General features: G+C 37.7%; 1 protein-coding gene across 7 annotated transcripts in view; it reads left to right on the plus strand.

Moving 5' to 3' along the window:
* MAST2 (microtubule associated serine/threonine kinase 2) overlaps nucleotides 1–12,760 on the plus strand; it is a 2,532,505-nt gene that overhangs the window by 2,006,268 nt on the left and 513,477 nt on the right. For all 7 annotated transcript variants that reach the window (XM_044085935.1, XM_044085937.1, XM_044085936.1 and 4 more), the window contains one exon: nucleotides 10,221–10,296. In XM_044085935.1, coding sequence (XP_043941870.1) covers nucleotides 10,221–10,296 — 76 coding nt within the window. The remainder of the gene's footprint in view (nucleotides 1–10,220; nucleotides 10,297–12,760) is intronic.

Below are 12,760 nucleotides of genomic sequence, written 5' to 3' on the forward strand. Positions count from 1 at the left end.
AGCAGAGAATGCAGTAACAAAAAATCTTAAGGTGAAAAATGTACTGGTTAAACATTAAAGCGTTGTAGAATGTCTATGTTAATTAATGCTTTGAGGTTCCAAGCACTATAAGTTGTCACATGTAGAAAAAAATGGTGGTGACAATAACACTTCATGTTTTTACTGTGAAACTAAGTGGCAACTAAGATGTGACATCATGGATGGTGTCTGTGATGGAATCAGTTTAAAATGCATTTAAAATTTGAGTCCTTTAGAAAAAGCTTCACCTTTATTATTTGTTTTTCCCTTTTTTCCATGCTTTTTGCCCCTGTGTCAGCTGACCGTCAAGCTTCTCCTCATGAGATTCGGCCCATTCCTCCCCATACTAGGTATGTACGGAGCACAGTACAGTACAGGGTGAGCTGTCTAGCAGAGCCTGTCATCCAGACAGCCATTAGAATTACTTGTGTCACTGTTCACACTCACAGTAGGATGTGAACAGTGATGACATGTTTATTCTAACCCCTAACCCTGCCCCTGGTGATGGTGGTGGTTGTGACATGAGAATGTGCATCATTGCAGGGACCACTAATACCCCACTTCTGAGCATGTGTGCTTCTTTGTACATCCCACATCTCTGGCTCCTGGTTTCTGTGCTTTCAGACCTGCACACTTGGAACTGCAGAGATACAAAAGCCAGTCTGGAAGTCACCAACCCCCCCAACCTCCCAGGGTTGGGCAAGCCATACCCACACATTTCCCATATTTTCCTCCCCTGCTGTTAAATACTCAAATCATCTATGTCATTGTCAGAGCTTTATCGCCTTTGTCAAATTGCCGGGGGCATTGCTTCTCCTTTAAATTTTATTTTAATAAAGGTTAGTATTTATAATTTAAACTGCTCTAATTCTTTACTTAGATTACTTTTTTATTCATGTAATTTTATTTAAGTGATCCACAACAGAGAAGACTGGGATATAACTAACACAGAAACAGGTTGCTAAAATGATCAACTATAATAAAGAATTCCACCTGGAACCCTAAACTAAGACTTATCTTCACACACAGGAAAGTTGCACAGTTAGACTCAGTGTGTCCCATTGACAGTCTTGTATAAAGAATAAAAGCTTCTAGGAATGCAAAACCATTCAGAGAGTGAAGGAAAATAACCATGTCATAATAAAACCAGTAGGCAAGCATGGAGCAGTGGTTGTAATGGCCACCTCAGATTATGTACAGGAGGCAGACAGGCAATAACCTATTTGCATGCACTACAATGGATTACAAGAGGACCCCCAATGACATCTGCTCCAAAAAGCTGAAAAATAGTGAAATCACTTTTGTTTAGTGTTAATGACTTTGTAGAAACACTCTTAAATAACTAAGAAAAAGATGTTTGTACATACTACTCAAAATACACAAAGAATGCAGCCCAGAATATATTAGGAATTGGTAAGCTTAATGAAAACATCTGTGCTAAGTGATCAGCATTCTGAAATTGCAGAACCTGAAAAAAATAACCCTACATTGTTTGCAGTATTACTACCCATGTAAAGTTATAAACATTTTTTTTTCTGTATCAAATTAGCCCATTGCTTTGGCCATGCAGGCATGACTTTTTGTCATCTAAGCTTTCTCCTTACCAAAATGCATTTGTTGTTCACAGAAGACAGCAAAATGTTGACCATCCCAGACTATTCTATTTACTTTGAGTGACAGTACTCAGAATTACTGGCTATTTCAGAATTTTTGTAAAATGTGTCATTATTTTTATTATTATTATTTTTTTTTTTTACCATTGGCATTATATGGTTTAAGTCCTTTGTCATAGAAATGTAGTAACATAGGAACAATATTAGGCAAATGATTGCAGGAGCAATAAGATGTCTGGACATGTAAAACTAATTGCCACCCTTTACAAGTATTTAATAGTGATTGCCTCCCAAGCTGAACAGAGATGTGCATGATTACCTTGGTGTAAGTTTGTGTCTACCCATCCTGTCATGAAGACTACCCTTAAAGTTAAAGTAGTACTTTGCTTGATCTTTAATGGTAATTTATTCCATATGCTGGGAATATGTTGAATTAGGAACCTGTCCCTCTAACCAGTCTTGTTTATTTGTGAATATAGCTTTTGATCCCTAGTACAGGTGTTTGTAGAGACACTGGTTTTGCTAGGAAGTAGGAAGACAAATAGGATTGTGTCTCCCATGGCCCCAAGAAGGGCAAGAGTATGAGTAGCTAGTGTGCTAGTAATAGAAGAGTTGTGCTAGTCTGTCAGGATAGTTGAATGATTTAAGCCATGTAATTTCTTTAGTTAAAAATTACTGAGGTTTTTCTGGTTAAATGATGTGCATTAATTGATGTGTATCAAAGGTGGCATTGTTTCTGATGATGGCTCTGTGTTAAGGAAAGAGTACTTTGGATCTTAAAGATATTCCCGTAGAAATCGATTTGGAAAAATACAAGGATTTCCTCACTATGGTGGAAAGATGATCAAATCAGAGAGTTGTCCACCTAAGTCCCCAGGACTCTTCATGACTGTATCTGCCTGAAGGAGTACCAGTAATAACATATGAGGTAGGAACTGCTCTTTTGTTGAATGCTATAGTGCTACATTTTTTTTATTTAGCTTGAGAACCCATCTTGTGTAGAGGAGTTACAAGGGCTGTTCTTCAGGTAGCAGATAAAAACCATGTGGATATGCTGAGACAGAGGTTTGAATAGTGCACACTTGGCACACTGATGAGAATGTAGACTGGTATGTTATTTGGTTCATCTGCTGAAGTTTTATTTTTAGTCTCTTACAGGAATTTCTAAGACCTGTTCCAAGATGGTTTCAGGGAAACCAAATTGTCAAGAATAGTGAGGGCAACATTATATGTAGGTGGGAAGAGTTAGCACCAAAGTTGTCTGATGATATGTTTGCTATATCCTTGATCAGAAAGTGTGATATTATGGATGAGTTCACTGCATTGTTGGACATAATTCCTTAGTTTCCTGATTTAATTGAAGAAAGATTTTTAGTTTTCTTTAGTAATAACATTGGGCGGCATGATGCCAGGGAATTGGGCTAGGCTTATAAAGGCTCCAGGGCCATTAGCCTAGTACACACCTATAAACCTATATGTTGTGGCCTTAAATTTGTAGTGTCCTTTAGATTTTTTAGTAGTGCTTTTAAATTCCTTACTGGCTTATTTCATTGTTGTCTTAAGGAAGGAGGACAAGTGTTTCTTACAACTTTTTATTGTTTTTCTCTTTTTGCTATACAGTTTATTAAAAAGGGAGGTTCTCCACAGAGGTTTATTTCTGAATTTCCCATTATATTTAGGTTGGATGTGTCGGATTTAATCAGGGATGAGGAGATGTAGGCTGGGGTACAGGCAGGAGCTAGTTTAGTAAGGACTAGAGCAAGGAAATTAAAACCTGTATAGATAGTTTTACAGTTTGCCCCAGTGGATTGGTATTAACAACGTCTATGAAATGCTGAGCATATCTACTTTTGAGGTGTAAGTGTGCCAGTCATTGCTTGGGCAATTAGCACTGTAACACGATGGCATTTGGTTTGATATTCTAAAGCCTCAATTATGGTATTTCCTTGATCTTTGAGTGGCATTGATGGGAACAGCTAGGAGTGAAATAATAGCTGGATTTGTTAAGGGTGATTATAATATCCGGAAGCTCCAAGTTAGGGTTGTGAATATTTTGATATTTTCTCAGATCCCAGTAGATTTAAAGTTGTACTATGAAGGAAAGAGGGCAGGCTATGAATGACACTACATAGTAAAAGAATTGTGAATTCCTTGGCACCTTTTATGATTTACTAACTAGGTTAGTCTCCCCCCCAGGACTGTGTCATATTTTCAGAGGAGATGAGAGCTGGTGTTCATAATGACTAGGATAAGTTTGGCCAGGGCACTGAGGAAATTAACTTACCATTTTTTACTGGGAGGGGGAATAGCTACTGTATTACATAAAGATGTAAGAGACTCTACGTCAGTTAGTCTAAGACTGAAGTGGTTACTGCAGTGGCTGATGGTGAGATTGTGGTAACCATGGTATCATGTGATGATCTGGATAAGTGGCTGATGGCAAGATTGTGTTAACCACGGTATCATGTGATGATTTAGATAAGCGGCTGATGGTGAGATTGTGGTAGCCATGGTATCGTGATGATTTGGATAAGCATTTTGAAGGCGATCATTTCCAAGTGTGAACCTGCTGATGTTACTGCCTTATCACAGAGTGATATTGTTGAAACAAAGTTTCTTGGGAGTGGAATTTTTTTTTTTTGGGGTGGAGTACATTTTAGCAAAGGAATTAAATATGGAGGTTTTTTGGAGCAAGAAGGTCTGCAGATGTGCAAATTTGGATGTTTCTGGAACATGAGGATCACAAAGTTACTATTGGAGGTATTTAACCACAAAACTCTTCCATGGAGATTGCCAGATTTATCAAAGCAGTACAGTTTTGAATTAGAATAAGTGCCTTTTGATAAGAGTGAAATATGGAAATGGCATGAATAGGTATATGCTGAGAGGCAAAACTGTAAAGCTGTTGAATTTTAATGTGACTTGTATTCTTTTGTACAACTTGACAACAAATTTGAAAGTCAACAGCTTGCTTTCAAATTTGACGAGTGATTTTTTTTTCCATATGCAGAAAAAACCTTGGGCAGACATTTTGTTAACTGATATGACTGTAAAAGTAAAGAAAAAATATGGATGCAATTTGAAATGATGATATAGAATTAGCAGATGTAGAATTTTTCAAGTGATAATTTTTGGACTTTGAGTGGATGGGGTGAGAAACACGGCTTGTGTTGCATATAAAACAAAATCATTTGCCAAATGTATGCTATGTTAAGGAAAACAGAGGGGAAATAAAAATGTTGACAGACAAATGTGTTTTTTCTCTGATACTTTACAACCTTTGGTTAGTTTCTGTCCTTTTCATTGTGGAAAGGGATATGCCAGAGAGCAGTGCAAGTAAATTTTCAGTAAGTGTAATAAAGGTCAGTTGTGATTTGATTGTAATGAATAAGATGAATATGAAGGTTTGAATGACAAAGAAACACAAGTGGGGTGCAAAGAATAAATCAACTGTTACCGAAGGTGAAAATGATGTACATGACATTATAAATATTTTTTAAAAATTGAAGTGAAAGCTGATGCTGGATGGAAGGGTAATACATTATTTGAAAAGTAGCATTTACCTTGTTGCTACAAGTAGTGTGTATGGAGTTTAAGAAACTGAAGTAGTTTGATTTTAGTAGTATTAATGTAGAAAGTGTGGGAGAAGTACAGACTGAGACATTTGTTAGTAAAAAGATGTATAAGAGAAAAAACAAACATAAATATATCAGGGAAAGTGAAGAAATGGATAACGTCTGATTGCTACATTAAATGTTAATGGTATATTAAGTGTAAATGTATTGTAAAGACATTAAGAAAGATGTATTGTGTTAGAGAGATGTAAGAAATGTGAATACAGAACAAAGAAAATAATTTAAATTATTATGAGACAGAAGATTGGAATGGACTGTGGAGACTGAAAACTGCATTGTGGGATATCTAAATTAAGTTAATAAGTTTAACAGTTTTAGGTTAGATGTTGGTAAGGTTTGGAAGAAGGGAAGTGGATATTAGACTTAAAAAAAACAAGTCTTTCCAAAAAAAAAAAAAAAAAAAAACAATAAGGCTTTCCTGTAATAGTTCTGTATACATATGCCAATTATGGTGAAGGAAGTGTGTTTCTGGAGGAAGAAAAGCATTTTTTTTTAGTTGGTAGGGATGTTATAACAGGTGATTATAATTGTGATATAAGGAAAGAAAATGGAAAGTTTCACAGGATGTTAAGATTTGTAAAGATTTTACGCAAATTAGTTTAAGAAGGGAAAGCAAATATGCTTAAAGTAAAGGGAGATAGAGAAGCTAGATTTTTCCTTTTTTTTTCTAAATCTGTTAAATAAATGTTAGGAGGTAAAGAAATAATTGGCTTTGCATATCATTGTAATGCATTGTTGTAAAATTTGGATGTAATTGGGGTATGGAATAATTGCTGATTGGGCTAATAGAATACATTGGAAAAATGAAACAAGAAAGTTATGAGAAGATCAGCTTCCACTATGAGTCATCGAGTTACAACTCTTTGAGGTATGTATTAACTCGCCAAGTGCAACTGGTTTGGAATTCAGTCCAAGACCCTTTAAAAAGAGCTACTTTGCATAAAGATAGAAACAAAAGAGGATTACATTTATTACACATGATGGGGGGGGGGTAATTTCTTTATATTATTTTTATTTTGCAAAGAAAGAGGGTAAAGGAACATGTATGGTAAGGTACTGCATAAGAAATATAAGGGGATTTGGGAAAGGTTTAAGAAAGGTAAAGATCAATGAAGAAAAGGAAATGAAAAAATACCAATTATGATGTTTTATGTGGATGTTAAATTTAAAAAAATATAAAACAAATAGCTATGATAAAAGAAGGTAATAAAGGACAATTATGTATAAGATAGATACCTGAATTTGGATGTCAGGAAGAAAGAAGGATTAAAAAACGACAGGACATTTATAAAGATATATATAAATGCCACAATTTTATTTGGCAGATGTCCTTTCATAAATTACCTGATAAAGGAAATGTAAGGTTTATGCAGGGTAAGTAATGTAGAAAAATATGTAGACCGTGTTTTTCCTGTGTTGTAATAGGATAAAAAGATTGTAGAAAATATTTTGGTATGTGTAAGGTAGAAGGACTGAAAACAGATAAATGTGACTGTTGTACTGTATGTGAATTATAAGGAAAAGAAGGCTAATAGGGTTGAAAGAGTAAATAGTACTGTCAGGAGTGTAGTATATATGGAAGGGAACAAGTGATGGCATGTTTTGTATAATATGTAATGTAATTTGTCTGAGGTGTTAAAGAATTTAAAGTTTTGGTCACGGTAAATAAAAACAAAAATGATGGATGAGAGGTGTCCTGCCTTTGGTCTAAATGCATGCTGTGGACATGTTTCATTGACCTCTTTTTGGTTCACAGGTGTGCGCGATCAACAGTATCCAGGTAGGGGAATATTCCCTTTCCCTGGGCATTGTGCGATCTTAGAGTTAGTATATATAGTTAACGGAGGGGTATGGGGGGGGTGCAAGAGGAGCTTGGCCTGCAAATAAAAAATAAATTATTTCTTTGTTTTTGTTTTAGGAGTATTGCATATGCCAAGATTGTTTCTTGGCATATGTGTAGTAGTGTGTTGACTTCTGGTTTGTTGAACTTTTGCAGTTGGTGTTTTCAAGGTTGACATATGGGCTACTCGACTAATGTGAGCAGACCCATATATGTTGGTTGTTGTTTTAGTGCATTTTTGTAAATGAGTGGAAATATGTTTGAATTTTGAATACTTTATAACAAGGAACTCCCTTCTCTTTTGGTAAGTACCATTGGAGGTTTTGCGTCCATTTGAGCTATCAACTCAGGCATAGAGGACCTTGGCTTAATGTCTCAAGTAAAAGACAACCCAAGAATGCATCACCCTTTTTTATATTGCACTACTTTGACAGTATTGGTTAAGGAGTCTCTGCCCTGGTGGAGGAACAGAACCTCTAGTTTTCTGATCTTCCAGTGTCAGAGTGAATGTGCTGCTATCTGTTGAGCCACTGACACTGGAAACCTACTCAGTAGATTTATAATCCTGTGGGAATGAAAGGAAGAAGGAAGAGCTTGCTCTGCTGGGTGAGATAACTTAAAATGTGATGACTTGTATGATTTAAAAGCCAAAATGACAAATTCCTATACAACTGTTGCATTATTCCATCTGATCCAAAGTGGTGGTACCAAAGAATTTGAATAGTATATAATTGCCAGTGTTAGAGTAGTGATCAGTTTTTTTACAGTTTGCTTCCATATACCACTGTGGCTATGTCCACTTGCTTCCAATACAGAGCAAGAGAATGCTACAGCAAAGCCATCGATAGGACAACAGGGTCTAATCCTTAATCTGTATTTTTTCATTTGCATGTACCTTTATAAAGCTTAAGGACTGGTTTGCATTGACCACAGCATGAGGCTGTCTCTCACTTCCAGGGGATGTAACAAGGTACTTAACCAACAAGCAGCCCCAAGTCCCCTGCAGATAGGTTCTTCACATTGGGTCTGCAGTCTTCACTGTGGATGACTGTCAGTGCATCTGCCCTGCTACAGCCTCTCCTCTTCTGTAGAGAGGTAAGTAGGTGGCTTCTCATTAAGTCTCTCTCTCCAATCAACTTCTCCTTTACTCCGGGAACTACCCAAACTCAGTTTGTCTTTGTCATAGGGCTGGAAGACACAGATTTGGTACTTGGAGATCATTTTGTAAGGTGTGGAAAATACACTGTAGGAAGGTAAAATGGTGTGTCTTGTGTTGTCCTTTAAAAACACACACACTATTTCTCCAGAATACCACTGGTCTCCTGAATAAATGTGTTACTTTTGGTCACTTACCTAATAGAAGCCTGTCTTTTATAGATATAGAGCTCTAGTATTCAGACATTTCCCACAAGGACTATGTTTTGCTTGCCAGCAAGACATGGGATAACATAAAAAGACCATGCAACCAGAGCACAATTTCAGTAAACTCTCACCCGGCACCCATGTGGATTGGTAAATGCTGGATAACTAACTGTAGTTTCTGGTTGCTTGAGACTTACTATTAGAAATAGGCCTGACTAATACTGTACCTTTTACTACTTGTTTGGTTTGACTTGTTCTCAGGTTGGGGAGAGAGGGGGGAATTTATTCCTATTTTCCTTTTTAAAACTCTAAAAACATAAGGTATGTTTCTGTGGGGCGAAAACAGAAAATACAAATTGTACCGTATTTCTTCAATTTTTTTTGCTGGTTGCTTGAGTTCTGGTTAACTGAAAGTTTATTGTAGTATACTTCATTCTTACCCAAAACCACTTCTCTCAGTAAACCGGTGAAATGGAGATGGTTTCCTGGAGATGGAAGTTAGTTAAATTTGACTCATCTAGTTTACATTTCCAGTGGTACCATTTCCCAGTTGTAGGTATCATGTCCATTTTGATTTGAGACATTCTTCAGAGAAGTTCCCACGAAGTAACATTTTATTGTCCAGCAAAATGCAAACAACTTGTGCCAAACTTGTCACAAACCAACCACTCCAGAAGCCGAAATTAGTCCATACTGTTTATTAAAAATCAAATAAACACATGATTAAAACTCTGTGTAGCTAACAACACCATAAATTTTCCCCAAGCGCTTTTGTCCCTTTAAGATCTGGGGACTTCATCAAAGTAAAAACATACACTCCACCTAACTCCTTTCAATAACTTTAGTGCTGGCATTTTAATTATGAATTTTTATTTGATTTATTAATAAGAATCTGCAGTGGTGCAGCGGTAGCGTTGTTGCCTCACAGCAAGAGGTTCTCCTGTTCGATTCTCGACTGGAGCACCTTCTGTGTGGAATCTGCATGTCCACCCATGGTCGAGTGGCTCCAAAAGACATGTGTGAATGGGCGTGCCTTCGCTGAAAGTTGGGCGTCGGGCTGGCTACTCAGCACCATAAAAATATACTGCCAGTCATTAGCAGACCGGAGTTCCGCTGTGGTGACCCCTAACCGGGAAAAGCCGAAGAGACAAACAACATTTGATTTGTTAATAAACAGTGTGGACAGATTTTGGCTTCTGGAATGGTTTGTTTTTGTAACATTTTTTAGTCTTTCCAGAATGTTGTGGGTTTTGTGAACTTTGAAAACAGGAGCCTTCTGACTATAGTGTCTTATCTATCCAGATAGTCATCAGCCGTAGCTTTTTTTTTTGACTAACCGTGGGCCACATCAAATCCCATCTTCCTCCTCTTGAAAAGAGCAATTTGATTTTTAGTTTTCTGACATTAAGCTATTTATTAAGAACACAAGAAAGTGAAGTAAGAGGATGCCAACAGTTTTCATAGTATTTTAACAGGAGTCAGGATTCCTGAGCATATGTAGAGGGTCGAAGACTGGAAGAGGAAACTTGAGACATATATGGCAACAAACACGTTCTTGAAATTAGCCAAAGAAATAAAAAGGAAAAGCACTATACAGTGTGCAAAACATCGTTAGGTGACCTGAGATGAAAACATGTTGAAAAGGAACTGTTCACAAATTCATTCTCTTTTGCATGAAAAGTGTTGTAGTAAGTCTGCATTTTTATGCAAGTTGGCACATAACTAATTTTTTTCTTGCTTTGTCATTTGCAGCCCTGGCCGAGCTCCTATCTCCTTTGATAATGAGATTGTAATGATGAATCATGTCTACAAAGAACGATTTCCTAAGGTAAGCTCTTTGATTTCTCTGATAGCCCACATGCTTGTTTTAATACATGCCTATCAGACTGAGTTAGCTGGTTATCCATTAGTGTTTATAAACATTGGTGACTATGCCGTTGCTGATTATTGTTGGTTTCATCTCAGTGAACCAAAATTATGCATCCTTCATAGCTATAGCTAGGAACTTTTTCATCTGTGGCATGAATTTTGTTTACCTTTTTATATATTTGGGGGTATACTGTCAAACTCTGCAAGTTGAATTTAACACAGTTGGCTTTATCCCAGAGAGAAACACAGATGTTTTTAATGCTTTTTTACCACCACACCTACTGACCATAAATCCTCCCAAAATTGGAAGTGAGACAGTAAGATACCTATGCAACCCCACCCCTCCTCTGAGGGATTGTGGCAGTATGTTTCCTTTTCGACCCTGTCCCCTCCACAGGATGAATGACATTTATCCTCCCCTGCCAGTTCTGTCAGCCACTGGAGCTGCTCATCAGTCTTTGATTATCTGGGTTGTAGTCGGGGCTTTAACCTTCCATGCCACTTGGGCTGTCTGGATATGGCCACAGTTGTGACCAGGATGACCCATGACTTGACTGACTGTTGACTTCGGACACTGGATGAGCCGACCAGAGAAGATGGGAGTGAATGTCAGATGATGACTAGTTTGTACTTGTAGGAGGGCATTATCCTGGTCTGAAAGCAACACTGAAGCCCAGCAGAGTCTGGGTATTGATTAGTGCTGTACAGGACCAGTATGTGTATACTTGGCAAGCACCAAGCACTGTAGCTGTGTGTGTGTGTGTGCATGTGTGTGTGTGTGTGTGTGTGTGTGTGTGTGTGTGTGTGTGTGTGTGTGTGTGTGTGTGTGTGTGTGTGTGTGTGTGTGTGTGTGTGTGTGTGTGTGTGTGTGTGTGTGTGTGTGTGTGTGTGTGTGTGTGTGGAGTTGCATTGCTGAGTGTGATTCATCAGAGCTGACATATAGGTACTTGGATTAGAGTATTTCATATACACCCTGATGGCTGGCTAGATGGCAGTCTCCTTGGGCCTACATGATCTGTGAGAGGCCTGATACTCAGCAAGCATGAGGTGTAAAATCACCTAGAAAAAAAATTTAACATTTTTTCTCTCTTAATTGATATTTTATTTTTTTCTATATACTGCCACTGTTACCAGTAGTGCTTAGTTGTTCAAGGTGCAATGTAGGTCCATGTTGCTTTGGATACTGAAATTTCTTAATTAGGACATTTCACAGTGAAAGCACCGACTTCAGACCTTGGATTTTCAAGCACCTGTTACCTGGTGCCAGTGTCTTTCCATCATCAAACTTCCCATTTTGGTGTACAGAATGGGTAGAATATGTTCATGGTCTTCAGTTCCTTTCTGATGGAGTTGTGATGAACTGACTCAGCTGTCTCACTACAATTTGTAGATTCTCAGCTGCTCCCTGCAGTCTCATGTATCAAAATTATCATGGTCAGTTTTGAATTCGTGTAGCTTGTTTTTCTTTATTTTTCTTTTTTTTTTCTTTACACTTTCTGTGAGTGGGCCTGCAGTTTATTTATTTATGTATATTTTTATTTCATTATGTATTAACCAGGTAAGGTTATGTGACTTGCTGAGACACAATAGACAAAGAGAAGTGAGAGAAATCAAACCATGTACATTTGGTGACAAGAAGCAGCTTGTTAGCCAATCCCAAATCTTCTGTGCTAACTGCCACTTGTCAGATCCCAGTCTAGGACTTCTTTTTTTAGGTACCTGCTCAGTCTGAAATATGCTTTGACTGATAACAGATTTTGCTGGCTAGCAAAAGGAAAGTGCTTTAATTTCATATTTTGGAGCAACAAGTGAAGTGATACAAAAAGGCCACCTCTCCAGCTTTTCCCTTCTGTACTTGGTCTGAGGCCAGATAAGGAAAATCTGTGCTAAGACTTCAAAGTCAGCTGTCTGCAGGTGTGTTCATACACAAACAGAAGTATCATAAGAGTAAAGACGTGTGTTATCAATTCTTACAACAGTTGTAACCACTCTAGTAAGAATGTTGCTAATAAATATTGTAAGGGCCAAACTTAGCACTCTTGTTGCAGACATCTCAGGCTCATCTGAGTCTGACTGAAGCAGCAATAGCCCATGCATCAAAGGCTACGAGAACATTTTTTTGAATGAAAGCAACAGTAGCCCATGTATTTGGCAGCAGAGTCAGCCACTCTGGCACTAGCTCCCATGTTTGCTTTGAAAGCTGAGCAGTTATTGGATTAGAGGGTAGTCAGATATTTCTAATCTGCTTCAGTTTCCACCTTTGGCTCCTGTACTATCACAGTAGCTGGAATCTGCTTCTACCATCAACACTGATCATTGCCAATTTATTGGGGAGAGACCGTCGTCCATGCAGGAGTATAAATTCATCCTATTCTTCTTAGAACTGCAGTTGCCTAAAGAGGTAGTCACTGGTCCTGAGTTGG

Source organism: Protopterus annectens, chromosome 10.part0, assembly GCF_019279795.1.
Source record: "Protopterus annectens isolate FY-2018-M chromosome 10.part0, PAN1.0, whole genome shotgun sequence".
In the NCBI taxonomy this organism is placed as follows: domain Eukaryota; kingdom Metazoa; phylum Chordata; order Ceratodontiformes; family Protopteridae; genus Protopterus; species Protopterus annectens.